At 41.4% G+C, this 26275-nt stretch overlaps 1 protein-coding gene across 4 annotated transcripts in view; it reads right to left on the bottom strand.

Annotated features, from left to right (window-relative positions):
• Positions 1-905: 905 nt before the first annotated feature.
• The window catches only part of LOC117408557 (bifunctional UDP-N-acetylglucosamine 2-epimerase/N-acetylmannosamine kinase-like), a 59597-nt gene continuing 34227 nt past the window's right edge, over positions 906-26275 (bottom strand). For all 4 annotated transcript variants that reach the window (XM_034013644.3, XM_034013646.3, XM_058996631.1 and 1 more), the window contains 9 exons: positions 25975-26127; positions 23720-23932; positions 23218-23305; positions 22741-22951; positions 20692-20821; positions 6280-6501; positions 5813-5995; positions 2749-2865; positions 906-2497 (listed from right to left, as the gene is read on the bottom strand). In XM_034013644.3, coding sequence (XP_033869535.3) covers positions 2265-2497; positions 2749-2865; positions 5813-5995; positions 6280-6501; positions 20692-20821; positions 22741-22951; positions 23218-23305; positions 23720-23932; positions 25975-26127 — 1550 coding nt within the window. In that variant the 3' untranslated portion in view covers positions 906-2264. The remainder of the gene's footprint in view (positions 2498-2748; positions 2866-5812; positions 5996-6279; positions 6502-20691; positions 20822-22740; positions 22952-23217; positions 23306-23719; positions 23933-25974; positions 26128-26275) is intronic.

The raw sequence follows: 26275 nt of genomic DNA, 5'->3' as shown, positions 1-26275 counted from the left end.
TCAGTGGAGCTCTACTCAACTCTAATATCAGTGGAAATCTACTCAACTCAAATATCAGTGGAGATCTACTCAACTCTAATATCAGTGGATATCCACTCAATGCTAATATCAGTGGAGATCTACTCAACTCTAATATCAGTGGATCATAACTTTGAAACTATATTATACTAACTTTTTGAGCTGCTAAACAAAAATGCCATATTTGTGCACAGTGGTTTAAGATAATATATAATACTGTTTTAAAAAAATGAAGATTATTATTTTCTTTCACTTTCATTTTTGCAATTCTTAGTCGCCCTGCGTACACCCTATGACCCTTAGAGGTATCCCTGGTTGAAAACCCCTGCCCTAATCTATTCTGAATAAAGCAAGCAGGAATGTATGCCCCCAAGTGGACTGCTGCAGTATTACAGGTTCAAACACTCCATCAGAAAATCTGGAGTTCACCAGCCCCAGTTAAAAATGGGGGAATAAATAACCCTGTTGACCTATTTGAGGCAACAATCAAAACATGAGGTAGTTCTTTAAAATAATGGCAACACAGCTGGATTGTCTAGCAATGGCTAAAGAGCTTTAACACTAGAAGGACCGGAGATATACTCAATACCTAGATGCCCTGCAGCCATCTTTCTGACGGCTGTATTCAAAACACTGTAAATAGTATAACGAAAGGAGAAACAGTCGGATGTAATTAGTTTTTTTTGAGTACGTCACAAGTAGATAAGCACCAACTAAGACGAGGAATTACAGTAAACTCGTGTCTCCATCCATTTGCGTTTCCTTCCATATGATGATGTAGATATCCTTCTTCCTGGTGTTGATGGCTGAATTGAATTGCTGGCTCCAGGGATCAGCTTATTTTGCCTCCCTAGCGCATCAGTTCACACAATGGCTGCGATGCTGGCTCCATATATATGAACATTTATTTTACAAATCAAAACAAGGAAATGTAAATAAGTAAACATCTGAACAGACATCGGTTTACAACATACATATTTATAAAACTGAAACGATAGCAATACATTTTTTACTTTTCAGCAATCGGTTTATTATCAGATGACCAAAAGCAACTGAACAGATGAACAGAGAATAAACTTAGATAAAAAAAACATTTTACAGAAGCGCACAGCACAAGAAGTTATAAAAAAATGTCATTTATTTTTCTTTTTTTCGACAAAAGGGTATTCCTTTACCTTGAGTCTAAGGCTGCTCACAATCAACACAGATAATGCGCTTCTCCACGCTGCCTTTCTGCACAGGGTACAGCTGTCCAAAGTTTTATTTTTATTACACTTGCCAAGCTGGCATTGGCAGCTCTCAGTGGGGTTGCCAGCTTCAGCAGTCTCCCTCTGTTCCATGCTTCTTGTGAAGTTGCTGTGCTAACTGTAAAATATATTCTCTCCTTGGTAAATTCTTCTCCGTGCATTCTTTGTAAAGTACCCAGGAGTTGATGGCTGCTAGGTCCAATACATTGTAAAACACCTGAACAGACCACCGTTGGGAGCCAGCTTTCACAGAATACTTCTGTGCCATCTGATCCAAAACATCAACTCCATATTTTGTTGCGTTGTAAAACTCCACAGTCTCTGGTATTTATTTTCACTAGTCCCGATGCTAATTGACTGACCAAAGCAGCGGAGCTGGCAAGCAGGCGCCAACATTCAAAAGACAGATTGAAAACAATAGACTGTCAGTCATTCACTCAGGTAGATTACAGCTAAACACACTGCAGACTGGTAAATAAAAATAACAAAGTAAAATACTGTTCTGTATAATCAAAATACAATTGTTTTCTGTGTGGCCGTCAATGTGACTGCTCCCGGGGCTTTTAGGTATAATGTGATATATCTCCTTTATTTCTGCACTCCTGTGTTTCATGCTTTGTGAGAATATTTAATACATACGGACAGAAAGGTACACGACTGGAGAAAATTACATTTTAAAACCCAAAACCGCCAAAATGACTGCCGTGGGGATTCTAGCGTTAAAATGAATTTGCTCAAGAAATGTAGTATACTGTACCATAAATACCCTTACAGTAAGTGTATTTGACGAGTGAGATTGCATAATTATTATTATTATTATTATTATTATTATTATTATTATTATTTATTTCTTAGCAGACGCCCTAATCCAGGGCGATTTACAATCGTAAGCAAATACATTTCAAGTGTTAATCTGTTTAAAATTGAGAATATTTTTAGAACTGCAATGGAAAATGCAAAGTTTACTTCTGGGTTGAGTAGGTTTTAGCACTATGTCTATTATATCCTTCGTGTTGTGTAGTCGAGCACCATGCTCGCAGCCCCTAGGAGGGCGGGCTCCTCCAGTTCTGAAGTGACCACATTGACTCCCTGGGCGGACGTCAGAGCTCTTTGGCTGACCACATGCTTGACAATGTTCTCGTAGTGGGGGGCTAGCACGCCTGATAGGATCACCAAGGATGGGTTGACAGTGTGTAGGATGTTCACAATCCCTACAGCCAGAGCCGCACCAGCTGCATAAGTAAAACAGGGCAAGGGGTTAAGTGTCTGCAAATCAAAAGTGAATATTATACTGCAAGTCTTGGGTTATTTAAACCAGCCCCACATTTATTCTAACTCTGACCTGGTAGACTGCTGAATAAAAAAGGCTTTCAAAACAGAAATTAAGGTTTAAAATCCCATACACACCACAAACAAAGAAACATTTTCATTATAAAACAACCATAACTTAAGACATAAATTATGGGATAAAACTTTGACTCACCTGTTCTTAAGATGTTATCTGCTTTTGAATTGCCCAGCTTGGCTGCCTGAATGAGATGAACAGCACTAACAGGTTCTTCATTCTTCACCGACATTCCTTCAACCAGAAGCATATCCTCTGAGGACAAAAATAATGGAAAAAGAATTACTGACCCGACAAAGACCCCAGCTAGTGACCCGACCAAAGACACCCCAGCTACTGACCCGACCAAAGACATCCCAGCATTCACTTGTTTTTTATTATTTATTTTTAACCACGATTATATACTGTATATTGTTGAAAGCCTTTTCCCCTGATCAGTAATTAAGTAATATAATTATACTTGTTATCAGGGTTTACTTGGCAACAAGATCAATAGGGGATTATTATCAAAGCATCTTAATATGTAATTTACTCCTATATTTAAAAGCATAAAGTACCTGTTAATTTTATAAAACTACATTTAAATTATTAAGGGACAAATCATGGTATGAAGATTGAGAATTTACCCTTAATGTGCCTTCAAAAAACTACTGTTGCCTAGTGACAAATTTTACTCTGCCTGGCAGCCCTTCCTAGCTCACTTTGAAGAGCTCAAGTTTCCCCGTCTGGGTGTAAAGCGTGACATGTCTGCTTCTGTCTCCTTTCTGTTTTTCTTTCTCTTTTTTCTTTATCTTTAGGTTTTTTTTCCCTTCACATTTTATCCTTCAATGGGTTCTCTGTGATTACTGCATATTTCTTTATGTTGTTCATTTGATTCTGTGCATTTGATTCTGCATACAGTTGCTCTCAAAAGTATTCACCCCCCTTGGACTTTTCCACATTTTATTGTGTTACAACATGGAATCAAAATGGATTTAATTAGGAGTTTTTGCCACTGATCAACACAAAAAAAGTCCATAATGCCAAAGTGAAAAATAAAATCTACAAATTGTTCTAAATTAATTACAAATATAAAACAGAAAACAATTGATTGCATAAGTATTCACCCCCTTTGCTATGCCACACCTAAATTAGCTCTGGTGCAACCAACCAACATAATTAGTTGAATGGAGTCCACCTGTGTGCAATTAAGGTGTTTCACATGATTTCAGGTTAAATACACCTGTCTCTGGGAGGTCCCACAGTTGGTTAGTACACTTCCTAACAAAAACTACATCATGAAGACGAAGGAACATTCAAAGCAAATCTGGAATAAGGTTCTTCAAAAGCACCAATCAGGGGTAGGATATAAGAACATTTCCAAGGCATTGAATATCCCCCGGAGCACAGTAAAGTCCATTATTAAGAAATGGAGAGAATATGGCACAACTGTGAATCTGTCTAGAACAGGCCGTCCTCAAAAACTGAGTATCCGGGCGAGAAGGACACTAGTCAGGGAGGCCACCAAGAGGCCTATGGCAGCTCTAAAGGAGTTACAGTCTTCCACGGCTGAGCTATGAGACACTGTGCATACGGCAACAATAGCAAGGGTGCTTCACAAAACCGGCCTTTATGGGAGAGTGGCAAAAAGAAAGCCATTGTTGAAAAAAACTCACATCAAATCTTGGCTAGAGTTTGCCAGAAGGCATGTGGGAGACTCTGAGACCAAGTAGAAGAAGATTCTATGGTCTGATGAGACCAAAATAGAGCTTTTTGGCCTCAATGGTAAGCGCTATGTTTGGCGCAAGCCTAACACCGCACATCATCGTGAGAACACCATCCCTACCGTGAAGCATGGTGGTGGCAGCATCATGCTATGGGGATGCTTCTCTGCGTCAGGGCCTGGAAAGCTTGTGAAGATAGAGGGCAAAATGGATGCAGCAAAGTACAGAGAAATCCTGGAGGAAAACCTGCTGAAGTCTGCAAGAGACCTGGGACTTGGGAGAAGATTCATCTTCCAGCAGGACAATGACCCCAAACATACAGCCAAAGGCCACACTGGAGTGGCTTAAAAACAAAAAGGTCAATGTCCTGGAGTGGCCCAGTCAAAGCCCGGAGCTCAATCCAATTGAGAATATGTGGATAGAGTTGAAAATTGCTGTTTACCAAAGGTCCCCATCCAACTTGACGGAGCTTGAGAAATTTTGCAAAGAAGAATGGGCAAAAACTGCAGTGTCCAGATGTGCAAGAGACGAAATAGACTCATAGCTGTAATTGCTGCCAAAGGTGCCTCTAACAAATATTGACTCAAGGGGGTGAATACTTATGCAATCAATTATTTTCTGTTTTGATTTGTAATTAATTTAGAACAATTTGTAGATTTTATTTTTATTAGTATTATTATTATTTGTTTATTTAGCAGACGCCTTTATCCAGAGACTCGGGTGTGTGAACTATGCATCAGCTGCAGAGTCACTTACAATTACGTCTCACCCGAAAGAGCACAAGGAGGTTAAGTGACTTGCTCAGGGTCACACAATGAGTCAGTGGCTGAGCCGGGATTTGAACTAGGGACCTTCTGGTTACAAGCCCTTTTCTTTAACCACTGGACCACACAGCCTCGCTTTGACATTATGGACTTTTTTTGTGTTGATCAGCGGCAAAAACTCCTAATTAAATCCATTTTGATTCCAGGTTGTAACACAATAAAATGTGGAAAAATCCAAGGGGGGTGAATACTTTTGAGAGCAACTGTATCTGTAAAAACCTCAAAATGAATAAACAGAATTAAAAAAAAGTCTGAAAGCCGTAATAAAAGCAAAAGCAAGGGTGCCAATAATTTTCTGATGAATGAATACTTTAAATGAAATAAGTTTGTTTTTTGACAAAGATTATTTTTTTAATTACTCAAAATTGTGTATTTTGCTTTTTGTTTCATTAAAAAGTGGTGAAAGTTAAAAAACAAACAAAAAAAAAAACTACTGTTGCTAACTTGTCTGAGAACTATTCACCCCCTCTAAACATACATCTATTTCATAAAAGCACCAAGATGAAACAGTTTAGATTGAGGACAGTAGTATTTGCAAAGAAAACTGGCTTTAAGAACTGGAGATAAAATGATGATGCTGTCAACACCAAACATCCCCTTAGCTGTTCCTCCAGTAAACATTGACAGGCAGAACACACTTGCTGAAAGTACAGAACACATTTTTTGAGTACTGACCATCTTGCAGCTTCTTCGCCTCTCTCTGCAGCGCCATCCCTGACGCATATGCCTCAATGCAGCCTCTGCTCCCGCACAAACACTCGGGTCCATCCAGGGAAACCATGATGTGACCCAGCTCAGCTGCGCAGAAAGTGCTGCCATGAATCAGCTCATTGTGGTGGATGATTCCTCCTCCGATACCTAGGAAAGAATGGACCCAGTTTGTTGTGAGTTTATGCTGCGTGGATGTGGGATTTCTCTTTGTAGAAAGAATTGGATAAAAAAAGGTCAAAAACTGCATCACTTTATTGGGTAAAATAAAAGATATATTTTAAAAGCAGTCAGCTTGGGTGGTCTTATTGATTATAGACTTCTAATAATCAATTATCTGAATAATTGTTCAAGGAGCTTGACTAGATATATGTAAAACTGTAAAGTGTGACACACATACGTGTACATACACCAGGGATTTTCATCCACACTACCTGTGCCAGTAATAACAGTTACAAAGTTTTCCACTCCTTTCCCGTGTCCAAACTTCTTTTCTGCCAAGGCAGCGCAGTTGCCATCATTGTCCACCCACACAGGCAGGTGAAGGGCGTCTGAAATAGGGGTCCTCAGATCGACAGAGTTCCACTCCTGGATCAGCTTTGTAGAGTGGAGTACCACTCCCTCGTGTGGGTTCACACGGCCTCCAGTGGAGATACCTGAGCCAAAGAACAGGAATAATAAAAACTAGAGAAATACTGCTATTTCAGTACTAATATTCCAATCAATTCTGTAGCGTACCACAGTTTATATTTTACCTGGAGTGAGCCAAATGATGAGCCATCTTGTTTGTACTGTGAACTTTAAATTGTTTAATTCAACACACGGTTTAACGGTTTTAATGCAATCACATCTATATTTTGAAACTGGTGATCTCTGGAAATCAGACTAGTGCCCCAAAACATTTTCTTATAGTATTTTTGTCACAGTTACAATATTTGCAGGTTTCTGAATTCTGCTAGGTAGTTCATATATCAGTGTCTTACATAACAAAAAATTACAACAGTAGATCAAAGGGCAATGAATACAAGATTGCATAAGATTGAATCTAAATAAGCCCAGCTTTTGTTTTCTATTTTTTTGTTTTTGTTAGCAGATGATTTTTTGTTTTTGTTAGCAGTTGATTGATTCTCCACACCTATAAATTACTGTAAATCCTGAATGTCATACATATAGTGCTGGGACAAATATCAGAATATTCGAACAAATATTTTTTGACATGTATTCGAATGTTCTTATTCGCTACAAATGACAAAAATACCTTGCACTTATTTATCGCCTGCACCAGAAGTTGCGCAACAGTTTCAAAAATGGCAAAGGAAAAAGAGCTCTGTGATATTTGAGATTTATATATATATATATATATATATATATATATATATATATATATATATATATATAAACACAGGATCAACACAGCAGCTTTGAGCCTCTATTTGTGTAGTGATTTTTATATAGATTTTATATATTTTTTGTTGCGACTTTGTTATGTGGAATGTAATAAACAAGAACCAAAGCGGTGAGTTCTTTCCCCTTCAATTTACAACACCATTTCCATGTTTGTTTTGAAAGTTAAATTTCAGTTTTCGTTTGCTTCTTCAGCTACAAAAAGGCACCTCATGTTATTACTTTATGAAAATGTGTCTTTGGCCACTGTTTACTCCGAAGAAATGGCAAAGGCAAGGAATGAAAAAAAAAGTAAAAAATAAATAAAATGTGGTGTCAACTTTATGTAATATTTATTTTGGGAATAAATAAAACAACGTTGAGCTGCTATTTGGCATCCTTTGTTTTGGTAATTAATTCACAGTGTATGTAAGGCCTACACAACGTATTCTTTACTCCTGGGATATGTTTCTACTTTAACATGTTACATATTGTAAGGGCTTGCTGTAAAATAAAGGCACACACACAGGGGCCACGCACCCCCTGTCCCTGCTGCTATGCTGTCTCTGACTGTGCTCTGATCAATATAATGGCTTTTATTACATGTATTAATTGAAGTGTACATGTATATCCATTGCTACAGCACCAGTGAACCATGATGATGGATGTCTCTTGCGTCATCTGGAAAGAGTTGCATGTTCTATGTCTTACCTGATGAAGGCAGTCTGTGGTTGCTTGTGTTGTCTGGTTCCTTTGGCTGCTTGTGTGGGAGTGGGAATGGCGTGTTAGTGTTAAAAATACTAACACCACATTTCCTTGCTTTTGTGGCAATTAGTTCAACCCTAACTGCTGCATTAACATAGTTTTTTGCAATGGCTTTCCTTGCTTTTTGAGGAGACTGTTTTTATTTTATTATATAGGGCAGCAGTGTGGAGTAGTGGTTAGGGCTTTGGACTCTTGACTGGAGGGTTGTGGGTTCAATCCCAGGTGGAGGACACTGCTGCTGTACCCTTGAGCAAGGTACTTTAGTTAGATTGCTCCAGTAAAAACCGAACTGTATAAATGGGTAATTGTATGTAAAAATAATGTGTAAAAAAGAATGTAATTGTATGTAAAAATAATGTGATATCTTGTAACAATTGTAAGTCGCCCTGGATAAGGGCGTCTGCTAAGAAATAAATAATAATAAATAATAATAATAGTCCCTTCACCACAGACATAACATGGACATAAACAAACAAGATAGCTGCTTCCGCATCCAGCGCTCAAAGAATATCACAGTTTGGTGATAAAACGAGTGGTCAGGAGATGATTTATCAGTATGCACTACTGTGAAGAGATGTGATAAATACAGCGAACAAGGAGTGGGGCAGGGTTGGAGATGCAGTACTGAGTGTCCTGTTGATGCAGTGCCTTTTAAACCTGTTTTACTATGAATAAAATTACTTTTAAACAGTGTGTGTGAAAATAAATTGGACCTGACGCGCCTGACAGACGGTGAATAAATGGACCACATAGGGTTAAAGTTTGCAAAACGGCATTTGAATGATGGATATGAGTTCTGGTCAAAGGTTTTGTGGAGTGATGAAACAAAAATCAAGCTATTTGGTCACTCTGTTAGTCGTTACATTTGGAGAAAGTCTGGTGAGGCATACCAAGAAAATAACACCATACCTACTGTAAAGCATGGCGGTGGTAATATCCTTCTATGGGGCTGTTTTTCCTCTAATGGCACAGGAAACTTAGTTCCTATACATGGTAAAATTGATTCCATAGCATACCAAAAGATATTGGCCAATCATCTGAAACCCTCCGCTACAAAACTTGGTTAAAGCGCAATTAGACGTTCCAACACAACAACGATCCAAAGCACACGTCAAAATCTACTTCAGAAGGGTTAAAGAAGAATAAAAATCAAAGTTCTGGAATGGTCTAGTTAAAGTACCGATCTAAATCCGATTGAGAATCTTTGGTATGAGCTGAAGAAGAGCACACAAGAAGTACTCAGAATTTGAATGAACTGGAACAATTTTGTGTTAAAGAATGGTCAAAAAATCACTAACAAATCATGCCAAAAGCTCATTTACAAATATCCTAATTGTTTAAAAGAGGTTATTATTGCTAAAGGTGCCTCAACTAGCTAATACTTTCATTTTCCTTGTCAGGGTATGAATACTTTTGAATGAGCATTTTTGGAGTTTTGCAAAAAAAATTGCTGAAATAAATAATTGTAGATATCTATTTCTTGTAACTTTTTTTCCTCATCCACAAAAGCAAAACTTTTGCTACATAAGATTTGTCCTGTAGTTATTTGTTTTTGAGCAATTTCTAGAAATTATACATTTCCTTTGGGTTTGTAAACTTTTGACTACAACTGTATGACGAAGATTACCTGTAATATGTTTTTTTCGTAGTAGGATGAACTCCATACACAAGCTGAACTCCCAGTCTCCATATTGCTTGGTCTGGAGAAAACAAACCTGATGTGTTTCCCTGGGGGTCTTAGGTAGTAGCCCCATCACACACTCTAACTACCCTAGGGTGTGACCTACAGAGTGATCTTTCTGGTCAGGTATCCTGATGAAGATTGCAGCAATGTGAACATTGTTGGCCTGTTGTCAGGGACGAATATGCCTATCTGTGCCAGTCGACAAAGAAATGGATTGGAGTGTGTGCCATGGCTGCTTCTCGCTGAAACTGGAGCAAATAAAGTGGTAGCTGATATTCCTCTGTTGTGAGAAAAAAAGACTACTCTTGTAAACTAGTAGTTGAATACCCCTGTAGCACCTCTGTGGGATCTATACTCCTGGGGCCGGTTGTACTAAAGGGATCTGATCCCGGATCTCGGTTCAGGTGTTGATCTTGATCCTAGTTGTGTTGTACTAAACGGATCAGTGCTCAATCTGAGCTCAAACCTGATCTTGCTTTTGAGCAGGATCAGAACTTGATCCCACTTTTGAAAAATTGAGGAACTAAACATAATTGGTTTTATTCGAAACTGTCAGACACGTATAGGTCGGGTTTTTAAAGATAGGCAAAACCCTCTTGAAGTTTTCGGCGAGGAAGAAGTAAGAATACGGCCCAACTATCGGACCAAAAATTTTTTAAATGGACCATTCATCATCAACATACATTACTGAAACCTTTTTAAAATTGCTAAAATAATATTTAAATAAGCACTATAATGAATTTGGATAATTGTAACAATAACTTAATAAACATTAAAACCTGCTTGCAGGGATATCCAAAAATATTATTATTATTATTTGTTTATTTAGCAGACGCCTTTATCCAAGGCGGCTTACAGAGACTAGGGTGTGTGAACTATGCATCAGCTGCAGAGTCACTTACAATTACATCTCACCCGAAAGACGGAGCCCAAGGAGGTTAAGTGACTTGCTCAGGGTCACACATTGAGTCAGTGGCTGAGTTGGGATTTGAACCGGGGACCTCCTGGTTACAAGCCCTTTTCTTTAACCACTGGACCACACAGCCTCCAAAAATATTTCCTTCAGATTGAAATGGAGATCATTTAACGTTTTAGAAAACATTAAGCAACAATGCATTTAAAAGTAGCTGTAACAGTACTGTATTAAGATAATATCAATTAGAAAAAAAAAATAATAACTTTGTACAATATTAGTTTGTGTTTAGCTATATCTGACATTTCTGTTTTCGCCGTATAGCTACAGAAAAAAATATACCTGACTGCGTAATGAGGTTTCATAAATTATATTTCTACGTTTTCTGTGTTGACAAAGTCATACTGGCGTTGTCATGTTATCGATTATAATTAAATCATTGATTTAATTAGATTTAACGTTTTGGTTTTTTTAATGCATATCATTTTTTTCCCCAATTCCTTTTTTCTCAATATCTTAATAACAGCCTCAATCTCCCTCTGTCCGCGACATTTTCCAGTTGCAACTGTCTGTCAGCACTTGATTACATTTGCTCAAAATGTGTTGATAATTTGCCCTGAACCGACGCTTCAGCTAGATGTTTGTGTGTATGGTGGCTAAAATATCATTGGCTGCGTTCACAATACTTTTTTGATGGCTAGATTGCAGACGGGAGTCTGCTTCTGTGTAGCCGGAGCTTGGACACGATTTGGAGGTTAGCTGCAAAGCACAGAGAACAAGCATGGAAGCCGATTTAGTTGTGATTTGTATTGCAGAAGAGGTGGATGCGATAGAAGTTCCGTAACCTTAAGTTAACTAATAATTTATACAATTGTATACTTAACTTGAAACCCCAACTGTTTAAAATGATTTTAAGGCTCTGATTAGGCAAATTATTAGTTAAAGGTTGAATGAAGTAATTGAGAGCAGCTCGGTTGGAAGAAAAAACCAGCAGAGGCACAGAGTACATTGGGTACTCCAAGACCAGTGTTCAAAACCACTGAGTTATATAATAGTGGTAACTTATACAAGCTCCTTTTCTGTGTTATTCACACCTCCTGCCTAGGTGGCAGTAGCACGTAGAGTGAGGATCGGGTTTGCTTGCAGACACACTTCTTTGTCATCTACCGCTCCTCTGTTGTTTGAAGCCTTGGCTGCTCCAGCGCAGTACCTGTCAGGAGATGCGCGATCTGCGCAGAATCTGCGCTCGGGAGATGCATGACCTGGTGACGTCTTTTCCGGATGAGTTCATGCAGATGGCGAACTTGGAAAGGTTTTGCACAAAATCTGCACAGCATTAGGAAAATATGCGTATGTGAACGCAGCCTGTGTGTCCATCAGAAAATATACACGGCCGTGATTACGGTAACATTTATTAAAAAAATTTTAGAAGTTAAAAAAACAAAACAAAACCAGATACCGGTATTAATATACTCAATCTGTTTTTATAGAATCGCTGGAGTTTTAAATTATACATGTACAGTAATTGCTTCTGATTTATGTTGTTTACATTAAATGCACTTCATTTTCTTACATTCAGAATCTTCAATCTCTGCGCCACGCATACTCGCTTCTCATTGGTCAGTTTCCTTAGTTACGGCTGCGCAGCTCCAGGATCGGATCAAGATTTCGGATCAGTGGAGCTTGATCCTGATCCGCTTAGTACAATGCCTTTTCATGATCCGGCTCCAGTGAGCCCGGATCCGATCCTGTTTTTTGATCTCGTTAGTACAACTGGCCCCTGGGGTACCCTCTCTGCCGAGTATATAGATATATACAATGCTCTTGTTAAGTCCAGCGCGTATGTTGTCTGGATTGTGATGTCCTTTGACTATTGATTGAATTATGCCCTTGTTTTAACTGGGCAAATGGTTTTCAGTGCTGAAAGTTAGGATGATATTTAGAGAAGATGTTAGTTGTATTAACCATTCCTCTGATAAGTCTGCTACCTGAACGTTTCCACCTTGTGGTTCTTATTGTAGCTCCCAAAGAAGGCTTGATGCAGAGGGAAACTGGGAAGATATAGTTACAAATAAAACAAGGACACCCCCTGTAGTTTTTCTTCTTACCAAGGGTATTACTGCTGCCAATGCCCATAAACTGGTGTTGGCTTGGCACCCATCTAGAAGAGACTTTACAGTTGATGGTTTTTAACCATCTTCTCCTATACAAAATACATTCCACGATACACTCTACTTAAGTGTATAGGATTGGCTTCCCAGAATGCCGTGGAGAGAGGTGATCCAAAAAACCTCACTGTACCTTGTCTATGAATACTTCATATATAGAGATCCCCAAGAAAAGCATCTCGACCTGGTATTGGCAGCTCCTGATGGAGAACAGACCCCAACTGATAAATCGATTGAAATTATGCCTTTTGTTTTTTGTGCGTAACCAGTTATCAGTGTGCGGCTAGATCCGTCACAGGTCTAAACTGTTCTCAATGTTGTTGGCTATTTTTCTCGTGTGATAGCCGGTCAATTTAAGTTCCAGGACTGTAGGGAGCGAATGCATAATTTGCCCGCTTTTCCAGAAAGTGGGGTAGAGGCAGGAATATGAGTAAGTAACTTAGCTATTTCCTTATTACGGCCACAGAAGGATCCCTGGCCATGCAGGGGGTCCAAGCGGCTTGCCAAACGACACCAGGCACCTTCCTGGCGCATGCACGGACCCCAGCGATCCCGCGCCGCGTCCCAGGCACTTTTTTACACAGAGAATTGTGAGGGTCTGGAACCAACTCCCCAGTAATGTTGTTGAAGCTGACACCCTGGGATCATTCAAGAAGCTGCTTGATGAGATTCTGGGATCAATAAGCTACTAACAACCAAACGAGTAAGATGGGCTGAATGGCCTCCTCTCGTTTTTAAACTTTCTTATGTTCTTATGTTCTTATAATTTGTCTTGATTACATAACTAATTTCTTGCTAGGTATCTAGCTGGTACATAACCCCAACACATTTTTAAAGCAATCAGATCCATATAAGAGATTTTGATACAGTCAGTTGACATTAGAATGTTACTGAAAAGGCTACAAGTTGGGTTTAGAATTCAGTGAAGTTAGTAAATACATGTTTTGCAATGACATTGAGAAAGATTGCATTAGGAATTGAATTATAGCAATTATGTTAAGAAAAAAAAACATTCCTGTGACGCTAATCAGCAATGAATGGTCCTCCTTGTCTGTCCGGTTGGAAAACCTGTACAGCCACTTTATTCTGCTCTGGGCTGATGTATCTTAACAGCAATGTTTGGGTCCTGGCTCTCTAAAGAACAATATTCTTGCCTCATATGATGAACCATCAAAGCCAATGCTCCACAACCTATTCAAAAGAATTGAATGATCTACAGTATCAGAAGTCTTAGCCAGACCAATAAAAATAGCCGCACAACTCTGATTTTTGTCTAGGCCCATAGTAATATAATTCAAAACTTTTAAGGCTGCTGTAACACACCCATGTCGAGCACGAAAGCCTGACTGTGTATCAGATCAAATATTGTTACTTTCTAAAAAGAAGCTTAACTGTCCTATTGTAAGTGACTCTGCATATAACGCACAGTTCACAGCCTACCTCTGTAAAGCGCTTTGTGATGGTGGTCCACTATGAAAGGCGCTATGTAACAGGGCGAGCAGCCCCCCTCCGCCCCTGTGTTATTTTGTATTGTTTATTTGTTTTATTGTATTTAAATGTATGACGGCGAAAGTCGTGCTTGTATGTTTATGTATTTATTATTTATGACGGCGAGGCGCCGTGTGGATTTGTATTTATTTAAAAATGTATTTACGCCGTAGCCGTGTTTTGGTTTAAAAAACCTTGTGGGAATGCGTGACTGTCAGCTGGTGATTATTGAATTAGCTGGCAGTCACGCATAGTAATGCTACCTGTGCAGACTGTGGCCGAGGGGTAATGAGAGAACTGATAGCCAGTTAACCCCTCGGCCAGGATATAAAAGACCTGCTGTTTTAGCTGCGTGGTGGATGTACGAGAGGAGCATAGAGAGTGAGGAGAGAGAAAAACGAAACTTAAAAAGAAAACATACAGGAACAGTGAAGGCTATTGCCTAGCCTGACCTGTGTGGATTTTGTGTTCGTGACTTGTTTTTGTTTAACTGTTTTATTTCGCTCTGTGAGCAAGTTTCTTTTTTTTAAAACCTTTTATTTATTTTTGTATTATTTAAAATAAAATGGCGCGCTGCGTCTTAATATTATTTTGAAACTGCAGTGTCAGTATTTTCAGTTCCTGCTTCTGTCTGACATCACCGCCCAGCCACCCTGTCACACACTATATAAAAATAAAGACATTATATTATTATTGTAATGAATTCCATGATTTTAGAAAGACAAGGCAAAATAGATATAGGCCTATAAGATCTGTCTCTTCACCCCCTTTAAAGAGAGGTGTGACCAGGGAAGACTTCCATGGGATTTCTGCTGTTTTAAAGGAAAGGTTAAATAAATAAGTCAAAGGTGAAGATAATAAATGAGCAGCTAATTTAAAGAAAAATGGGTCAATACCATCAGATCCCGCAGACTTTTTGGGGTCAATTTTGCATAACTCATCTAGAACTTTCAATTCAGTAATCGGCTGTAGTGAGTAGCTGAAAGGATTCAAGACTTGAATCCAGGGCCGAATTAACGCATAGGCAAACTAGGTATGTGCCGAACTCAAGGGGGGCCAAAACGGTTATGTGTTTTTTTTTTGTTTTTTTTTTACATATACAGATTGGCACCTAAACTGGAAAAAAAAAACCACTGACATTCGAACCGAGGCATGTATCTCAAAATCAAATTGTTCTGACAGGTGTTACATATATTTCTGTACCCCATAGAATTCTGTATCCCCGCATGATTCCATGCCTGTGCAGATGCAGTTTTTCAAAGCTGGATGTGGATGCGTGATATTCCTGTGCCCGAGTCATGTAAATGTACAAAGATGCCTACACACAAAAATCCTAGAAGAATGTGCCCATGACCATAAGGATTTCATTGAGGAAGACAGCAAAGAAGGTACAACCTAAGTGTGCAAGTACTGTCGAGTTACTACTATACAGTATATCAAAACCAAAACCACCGAAAAAAAAAACAATTTACATAAAACAAGAAAATAGCTAAAAATAAGCACCGAAAAATACAATTAATAAAACCCGAAAAACAGAAGCCCTATCTATATATTACCTTTATGAACTTCATATGGTGTTCCTTGTTTGTTTGAACTGCTCCCTTTTTATTCAGTAAATCAGGAAAGTTCGCTACATGATTTAACACAAGCTTCAGTTTTTTCCCATTTTATTCTGAAATGTATTTAGCACATCCCCTACAGTTTAATTTTCTGTCAGATTCATTCAGTTGTTCATAATAACTTCAAACTGGGAATGCTACCTGTTGTAAAAGGGTGGACCGCTAGTTATAAAGGCTATAATGTATATAGAGGTGTGTGTGTGTGTGTATATGTATGTTTGTATGTATATGTATGTGATGGGGTAGGGGGCCCGCGCGTGTATGTTTGCCTTGGGTTAATCCGACCCTGCTTGAATCCCATCCTCATCTGAATCAGAACTAGCAAGAAGACCTGTCAAAGACATGTCCAGTTTTAATAAAATTATCATTAAATTAATCTACCATGTGCTGTTTTTCTGTTACAGTATCATAAATGATTGAAACAGGTAAATGAGAGTAAAGGGAATTATTCTCCAACATACTAACTGACTTCCAAAATTTCTTAGGGTTGTTATTAAGATTAGAAAATTGAAAGTTATAATAATCCACTTTAGTGCTTCTAATAGCTTGTGTACATTTGTTGTTTCTAATTTGTCTGAAGGAAAGACAGTCAGTGAGCTCCTTAGAAGCTCTAGCATTCAGCCAAGCGAGATTCTTTTGCTCAGGACTAAACCAAGGGATGTTACGATGTTTAATCCTGAATCTCTTCAGCGGTGCATGCTTATTAATAACAGTGAACAAACTGTCTTTAAAAAAGGCCCATGAATCTTCAACAGTCGGCATCAGAGTTATTCTGTTCCAGTTAATTAATGTTCGTTAAAATTCCTTAAGCTTCTTTTAGACAGAATAAGAGGAGGAAGCTTCTCTTTCAAACCACTACAAATGCATGATACAAAGCAATGATCACTAAGGTCCTCACAAAAAACAGCTGCCTCATATTTATTGGACCTATTTGTAAGAATAATATCAAACAGAGTTGACTTCTCATGAGACTTGAGGTCAATTGTAGTAGATTCAGTTATAATTTGCAAAAGATTTAAGCAATCAAATTGGCATTTAACCGTATCATTAGGTTTTAACATATCCCAATTTAAATCGCCTAATAAAATAAACTCAGAACTTAAATAAGGAGCAAGAAGTTCACTCAGTATAGTTGAGGTCAAATTTAGGAAGGAGGCTACGTATGTTTATATGCAGAAATCTTAACTTTTACAAGTACAGAAGTCAGTAAAAGACAAAGATGCTTTAGGAATATCGTTACCAATCAGAGGACCCAGACTGGGATGAATATTACCAGAGGAGATAATCAAAATAATCAAACTTCTCAACAAGCATGCACCTGAAGTAGAGCATTTTTTGGTATTAGGGTTTTTTTCTATCAGATGGTAAACTAATAATGGCTTGAATATGTTTCAATATAAAACACAAGTACAAAGCTGTAAAGTTGTTCCTCCTGTGACGGGGGACTGCCCCGTCTTTATGAACATGGTTGGGACTGGCAGGGAGGGGGTTAAAATTCCTCCCTGCCAGGAAAACATGTGAGAATGTGGCTGGAGCCCTAATTGAATACTTAGCAATTATTGATTAATTGGGCTCCAGCCACAGGGGATAAAAGCCAGGGGAGAGGTCCTGGCTAGGAGGAGAGTTCTGGAAGGAGAAGAAGAGTGTTTTGTTTGTGCTGTGTTTTCTGTTTTGAATCCAGTGAAGGCAACGCCCAGCCTGGAAAGCTTATTTTGTAAGTTTGGCTTTGTGTTTATTTTATGTTTAAAAACTTTTTGTTTGGCCCTCGTGCCGGTTTATTTTGTATTTTTTTGTTTATTAAAACTTTATTTTTGAACTTTAAAACTGTCTCCGAGTCTCAAACCTCGGTCAATCCTGTCACAGCTGGTGTCAGAAGTTGGATAGCGCCACCTGGAGGCTCAGAGCAGTAATTTCTTTTTTTTTTCTTTTTTGGGAGTTTTTTTTTTTGGAAACTTTATTTAAATGGGGAAGAAGAGCAGACAGTGGCAAAGGCAGGAGATGCAGCCGAAGAAATGTAGGCTGCTGCAACAACAGCCACCCCAGCTGGAGGACCCAGCCAGCCTTTTCCCCTGGTGCTCATGGTGCGGGATGCTGGACCATCAATGGAGATCCTGCCCAGAAGTGCCACCAGCGGACTGGTGTGGGCGCTGTGAAGTCTACGGCCACAACTGGGCAGGATGCCCCTACGCCCTGGCCCAGGAGGAGGCAGATGACGACGGAGAATTGTTTTTAAAAAGTCTCGCGGCAGAGTTGTGCACTGGCTGTGGGGCATATGGGCACACAGTGGCCATCTGCCCCACGCAAACAGAGGGGAGAAGAAGGAGGCAGAGAGGAAGGAAGACATGGGAGGAAGAGGAGTGGTGCACCCAGTGCATGCAGTACGGGCATGAGGAGCACCACTGCCCGGAGGTGTTACCAGACACAGACCTAGAGTGGGAGGAGCCCGAACGTCCTGCGCCTGAGTGGGAGGAGCCCGAATGTCCTGCGCCTGAGTGGGAGGAGCCCGAACGTCCAGCGCCCAAGAGGGGGGAGTCGGTGCGTCCAGAGCCCAAGAGGGGGAAGGCCCAACGTCCACAGTCCAGGTGTCCACCAGCAGAGGGAGAATTCCTGCTGGTTTTGCCTCCATCACCGTCACCAGCAGAAGGAGCATGCCTGCTGGTTCCCCTGCTGCTGCCGTCCCGAGAGCCAGAGGGGGTGGAGCTGCCGTCCCGAGAGCCAGAGGGGGTGGAGCTGCCGTCCCGAGAGCCAGAGGGGGTGGAGCTGCCGTCCCGAGAGCCAGAGGGGGTGGAGCTGCTGTCCCGAGAGCCAGAGGGGGTAGAGCCACAGACCCGAGAGCCAGAAGGGGAGGAGCCACGGACCCGAGAGCCAGAAGGGGAGAAGGCTGAAGCCCCTCATCTGCCTTTACACATGCTGCTGAGTGGAGTTCAGGGGAGGCGCACCCGACTGCGACGGCAGGAGGTGCCGGCCCGACTTCAGAGGCTGCTAGAATGGCCACAGCCACCACCGCCAATGCCAGAGTGTCTGGAACCGTTGCCGCTGGAGGAGCTGGAACTGCCTTGCCGGAGTGGCTGTTGTCTCCGCCTGTTGTTCCTGAGGATCCATCGTCTCCACCTGTTGTCCCAGAGGGAGACGAGCTGCTGTTCCCGCCTCCGCCAGCAGAGGGAGACGAGCTGCTGTTCCCGCCTCCGCCAGCAGAGGGAGACGAGCTGCCGTTCCCGCCTCCGCCAGCAGAGGGAGACGAGCTGCCGTTCCCGCCTCCGCCAGCAGAGGGAGACGAGTTGCCGTTCCCGTCTCTGCCACCAGAGGGAGCCGGGCCGCCGTTCCCGTCTCTGCCACCAGAGGGAGCCGGGCCGCCGTTCCCGTCTCCGCCTCCCGAGGGTCCGCTGCTGCTGCTGCCGTCACCTCCCGAGGGTCCGCTGCTGCTGCTGCCGTCGCCTCCCGAGGGTCCGCTGCCGGGCCGCCGTTCCCGTCTCCGCCACCAGAGGGAGCCGGGCCGCCGTTCCCGTCTCCGCCACCAGAGGGAGCCGGGCCGCCGTTCCCGTCTCCGCCACCAGAGGGAGCCGGGCCGCCGTTCCCGTCTCCGCCTCCCGAGGGTCCGCTGCTGCTGCTGCCGTCGCCTCCCGAGGGTCCGCTGCTGCTGCTGCCGTCGCCTCCCGAGGGTCCGCTGCTGCTGCCGTCGCCTCCTGAGGGTCCGCTGCTGCTGCCGTCGCCTCCCGAGGGTCCGCTGCTGCTGCCGTCGCTTGGGGTCTTCGGGAATCCTGCTTCGCCTGTGGTTGCAAGGGATCCTGCTTCGCCTGGGGTCGCTACACTATGGCCGGAGCCCCACGGAGGGGAGGTGCCGGCCATGAAGAGGGGGAGGGAGGTCAGGAGACCAGCTCCCCCAGCGGCACTTTCGTGGCAAGATAGTGTGTGGCCGGAGCCCCGGAAGAGGGAGCTGCCGGCCATGAAGAATTGGGTGGTGCCGGACGTCCCACCATGGCCACCCCCATGGACACTGTGCTTCCCCCTCTTCCGGGACTGAGACTGAGGGGGGAGGTGGCCATTTAGGCCATGTTGTGCTTGGCACAAGGGGGGGGATATGTGACGGGGGACTGCCCCGTCTTTATGAACATGGTTGGGACTGGCAGGGAGGGGGTTAAAATTCCTCCCTGCCAGGAAAACATGTGAGAATGTGGCTGGAGCCCTAATTGAATACTTAGCAATTATTGATTAATTGGGCTCCAGCCACAGGGGATAAAAGCCAGGGGAGAGGTCCTGGCTAGGAGGAGAGTTCTGGAAGGAGAAGAAGAGTGTTTTGTTTGTGCTGTGTTTTCTGTTTTGAATCCAGTGAAGGCAACGCCCAGCCTGGAAAGCTTATTTTGTAAGTTTGGCTTTGTGTTTATTTTATGTTTAAAACCTTTTTGTTTGGCCCTCGTGCCAGTTTATTTTGTATTTTTTGTTTATTAAAACTTTATTTTTGAACTTTAAAACTGTCTCTGAGTCTCAAACCTCGGTCAATCCTGTCACACTCCTTAATAAGAGATTCCTTGTATGTTTAAAAATGAAATACGAATCAGCGTCCTGTGAAAATTGGAATGAGACAGCAGTAGAACTAGTGGGAATGATAACAGGTGTAGAGGAGCAAACACAGTCTTTACAGTCAGGACAAGCCAAAAAACAAAACGTATATTGACAACAAGAGAGGAAGCCCCCGAAGTTCTATAAAGTTCATTGCATGTGATAATTAAAAATTCAGTACGGTGCTACGGTAAAACTTGGGTAATAAATGATGTTTGCATGTTCTGTTGCTTGAGGGTAAAGGAAAAAGCAGACATGCTCCAGCTCACCAACTCCAAGAATCCTGCAGTTAAAGCGCACTGCTTCAGTAGCAGCCTCTACACACATCTTCAGAATCAGATCAATCCTTTCTTCATAAGTTTTCGGGTTGGACTGGCTGTATTTCTTCACTATCTCCCCCTGTAATGATAAAAGGAAGTACAGCAGGCTACACTCCGGTCACTGGCAGCAATAAAAAAATGTGTTTAACACTACCACAGAGTTTGCGAGAGATGTATTTTAGGTGCACTAGTTCCTGAGTATTAAAACACCCTCACACAGAGATCAGAAACACATCAATAAAATCGGGAAGAACAATCCTTAACATCAATTCCCCTTCGCCCTTTTGTCTGCTCCAGGAAATCTTTAATACTCTGAACACTATACACTCCCCGGGGTTTGTGCAAGCCCAGCAATTGTGATGTTGGAGAGGAATTGGTAAGACTGCCTTCATCGTCAATGTCAACAGCAGGATTGTCTGTCACTGCACTGACAGTGTGCGCGCTGCACGGCTCCGCAGAGCTCCCAGCCTCCCCACTGCCACTCCTGCCGTCTGCTGTGTTTTTTAGCGACAGCATTGTCCACTGATTTATTAGCCCTTTTCATACCCAGCAATCTAAAAACTTCACTGTCCTCTGCGGACTTCTTCTACCTTATATCTGCACCTCACCCCATACACTAGCCATTGTCTGTTTCTATTTGCTCCCTCTCTCCCTTCGCTCTCTCATTGTCAATAAGTTCATTGTTTGTCACAGTCTGTGCTTCCCACACGCCCACACCACTCTCAGAAATAATTTGTTTTACTGTCTCCGTAGCTTAGCTATTTCCGTTTGGCTGTCCGCCCCCCGACATGGAGTCACTACCTGCTGGAGCTTGGCTGCCCCACCGTCGATAGCCTGCTCCCCCGCTCCACTGCACGCAGGTACTGGTCTGCCAGCGAGACCAGCACTGGCCAGTCCTGGCTGCTGTTTATCACTATCGGTACTCTCATCCCCTCATACTCCCTACTTTCTTATTCGGGACAGTTTTTTACAATGTGACCTTCAGTCCAACATCTGAAACACTTCATCGAGTTGCATAAATGACATAATCACTCGCATCCACCTTGAACTTGAATGTAATGTTAAAATCCTCATCAATGCTTTTTAAAATCATAAACAACTGCCTTCTGAATGAAATTACATGTTTCAGATGTGGTGACTTGCAGTCTAAAGGGATTCTCTTCAGCCCTGACACGAGCTGCACCGTATCTGGCTAGCTCCCTCTCTATCACCTCATTTTTCAGGAAAGGGGGAACATTAGTGAGAGTGATTTTCCTAGCAGGTACAGCCAAAGGAATTATTGGGAGAAAATTGTTCTTTACAACAATCCCTTTTTCCACAATCATAGAGATTAGCTTGACTGAACACATTAAAGTTTAACATTCGTTTAAGGGTATTGGGAAGTGTTAACTTGCATTCATATTAGCACTGTATTTTAATGCTGTTTTGGGACTACTGATCCTATTATGAATTTTGAGTTGCCATAGTGCTCATGCATCAATGTCATTGTCATGAAGCAAAGAAATCAGTGACCAGCACAAAAAACGTGCATTATCCTTGCAAACAAAGGTGGAGGTGTTGAAAGCGGTGGATAACATACCACCGTACAAGAAAAAGAAAGATGCTTCTGCAGATTTCAATATTTGCACTTTCTATAATAATACAGGCCTATGAACAGCAAAACTGCAGATGCAAGTCGTCAGTATTTCTGATTTGCTCAATACCCTGATGTTGAGTATGCCTTAGCTTTTGTGGTTTAAAAATGCCTGTGATCAGAATGGGACATGCCGATTTCAAGCTGCAATGCACACTTTTTAAAAATTGACTTAGAACCATATTTTCAATAAAATTCATAGTACTTTTAAATGTATAATACTTTTCATTGTACTGTAACTGACATTTGATTCCAGTGTTACTGTAACTTCAACAAAAACTGACAGCATGGATTTGGCTTAGATTCCTGATGACACATTTGTTTGCTGGTCCTTTGAAATTCATATTAATGAGTATTCTCTCTACCTTCATGCTGATGAGTGCCACTCGGAGGTTGGTCCCTCCCAGGTCCACAGCCAGTGCGCTCTGTGTCTCCAAGATGCAGTCGATGTCCTGAGAAAAGCATTCCTTCACAGGCGGGAAACGGAACTTCTTCTGCATTGGCTCGTCCAGATCAATAGATTTGAGGAACTTCAAGATTCGGGGGACAGCATTCCCATCTCCGTATATCTTTGAACTGTGGGACAAAGGGAGAAAGCATCAGCTATTCATTTGATGCCTTACTGATCAATTTGGGGAAATGTGAGAACAATTCTTTGAATTACACCAAAACGGACAAGATTATAATTTTTTTTGGAAGCTAACATATTGAACTTTATTCTATTAAAACATCCTGTTTCAGGGGTAGAAATTACAGGCTATATTCTCAAAGAGGCCATCAACAGTTAAGACCAGTTTCATGAAAACAAACCTGACATTATTTACCATTGAGAGGACACTCACCAGGGGTACCTTTTACCAAACTGAAGCTCCAGTGCATGAAATATTTTATTCTGGGTATCTGCATCCCGTACATGGAGAACATTTTCACCTAAACAGCAACACAAAAATGTGAGATGGCTCGATAATGTAGAAAACAAAGACTGATTACACATCTACTACATGCTGGGTGTGCATAATAAAATAAATAGGTTTTAATGGAGTACGTGTTAAGAACTAACTGAAAAGTTGTCAAATACAGCACAGGCACCAGCAGCAGTTAATTTTATGTACCTACTGTATATATTTTATTATCTAAAGTGTTGAAATGTTTCCTAATATCCTAAATTTAAGTAACAAAAAACAAACAAGAAAAAACAAGAACCAGAAAAAGCTTTTCATCACAACGAAAGGGAGATACACTAAAGTAATTATGCTAATGAGTCACAATAATGGATTTCAGAGGCACTGTACCTGTCTCTCTACCACAGGCACTGTACCCGTCTCTCTATCAGAGGCACTGTACCTGTCTCTCTACCAGTCTGCCGAGTTCCGAGGTTGATGACAGGGGTCCCGAAGGCCCCGGCTTCCCGAACTCCGCAGCTGCTGTTACCGATCATGCAGCCTGCGTGTGCCATTATCTGAACGAACTGTTCGAAGGGCACGTGTTTTACTGCCCGGAAATTGGGGTGATGCTCAATGCCTTTCTTCCTCATCACTCTTACCATCTCCTTACTGCCTGTAAATCAGTTGTTAGGATGATAATACAATAGTATTGTTTATATATATATATATATATATATATATATATATATATATATATATATATATATATATATATATATATACACACACACACACACAGTGAAAAAGTATTTGCCCCTGTCTGATTTTCTGCATTTCTGCACATTTTTCACATTGTACTTGGTCAGATTTTTTTGTGGGTGTGCAAGGTAATCAAACATGCAATCTTCAGGTGTGAAAAAGTTATTGCCCCCCCTAGTTAACTCAACCCAATTAAACGGATAATTAGGGTCAGCTGTTTGAGTACTTTGGTTAACAACCAGGCCTGATTTGGGCCAGCCCTGCCCAATATAAATCTGACTAACTTTGGCCCTTACCATCAGAGTGAAGTTGTCAGCACACAGGTTCTAGAGGCACATCATGCCACGAACAAAAGAAATTCCTGAAGACCTCCGGAAAAAAGTTGTTGATGCCTATCAGTCTGGAAAGGGTTACAAAGCCATTTCTAAGGTTCTGGGGCTCCACCGAACCACAGTCAGAGCCATATTGTCCAAATGGAGAAAGTTTGGGACAGTAGTGAATCTTCCCAGGAGTGGCCGTCCTGCCAAAATCTCTCCAAGAGCAAGGCGTAAAATCGTCCAGGAAGTCACAAAGAACCCTAGAACAACATCCAGGGATCTGCAGGCCTCTCTCACCTCGACTAAGGTCAGTGTTCATGACTCCACCATCAGAAAGACACTGGGCAAAAATGGGATTCATGGCAGAGTAGCAAGGCGAAAACCATTGCTCACTAAGAAGAACATGAATGCTCGTCTCAAGTTTGCCAAAAAGCACCTGGATGATCCTCAAGAGTTCTGGAACAATGTCCTATGGACAGATGAGTCAAAAGTGGAACTTTTTGGCTGACATGGGCCCCGTTATGTCTGGCGAAAACCAAACACTGCATTCCACAGTAAGAACCTCATACCAACGGTCAAGCATGGTGGTGGTAGTGTCATGGTTTGGGGATGCTTTGCTGCATCAGGACCTGGACGCCTTGCATCATTGAAAGAACCATGAATTCTGCTCTGTATCAGAGAATTCTACAGGAGAATGTCAGGCCATCCATCCATGAGCTGAAGCTGAAGCACAGCTGGGTCATGCAGCAAGACAATGTTCCAAAACACACAAGCAAGTCTACATCAGAATGGTTGAAGAACAAGAAATTTAAAGTTTTGGAATGGCCTAGTCAAAGTCCAGACCTAAACCCCATTGAGATGTTGTGGCAGGACCTGAAACGAGCAGTTCATGCTCGAAAACCCACAAATGTCACTGAGTTGAAGCAGTTCTGCATGGAGGAGTTGGCCAAAATTCCTCCAAGGTGCTGTGAGAGACTAATCAATAACTACAGCAAGCGTTTGGTTGCAGTTATTGCTGCTAAAGGTGGCGTAACCAGTTATTGAGTCTAAGGGGGTGATTACTTTTTCACACAGGGGCATTGGGTGTTGCATAACTTTCTTTAATAAATAAATGAACTATGTATCAAATTGTTGTGTTATTTGTTCACTCAGGGTCCCTTTTATCTAATATTAGGTTTTGGTTGAAGATCTGATAACATTTAGTGTCAAACATATGCAAATATGCAGAAAATCAGACAGGGGGCAAATACTTTTTAACGGCACTGTATATATATATATATATGCATCATAAAGAAAACAATGGATATACACATTTAAAAAATAAATATTCATAAAGTTGAAACAAACTAAAATAAATAGACTCAGTGACCTCAGCAGAGTCAAACCCAAGGCTCCAGAGGTTAAAGGTTGGTGAATTACCCACCTAACTTGATAGAAAGAGACTGCAGTAGGGCCTATGGCTGATAATGTTAAGAATGTATTAGGCATCCTGTGCTTATCTTTACCAATTTTAATGATAACTATGTGTAATACTGCTTAACTACTTCATATATCTGCTGCTACATTTACAGTAGACAGTTTCACTATTAAAGATTCCAAACTATCATTTATATACCTTGAACCAGTCCCTGTCCCTTACCTGCATCAATATTGGGGAAGAGAATCAGTGTTTTTTTATTGAAGGAGATGAGGGCATCCAGTGTCAGCTCAAACATCTTAATGGAATGTTTAATGTTGGTTGTGACTGGGTGCTGTAGAGCCACTATGTAGTCTCCTGCATTCACCCCTTCTCCTATTTTGGGATAATGAAAGTATTAAAACAAAGAGGTTAACATGTTGACAAACATTGCTTTTTTATAATATAATTTTATATTTTGTAATTTTTTTGGATGGAGAAAAGCTACTTGTTTATTTAACTAGACCCGCTCTTTGCACCAAAC

Source organism: Acipenser ruthenus, chromosome 2 (assembly GCF_902713425.1).
Source record: "Acipenser ruthenus chromosome 2, fAciRut3.2 maternal haplotype, whole genome shotgun sequence".
NCBI lineage: Eukaryota > Metazoa > Chordata > Actinopteri > Acipenseriformes > Acipenseridae > Acipenser > Acipenser ruthenus.
The sequence above is the reverse complement of the archived record's forward strand: the minus strand, read 5'-3'. Positions and strand labels throughout refer to the sequence as shown.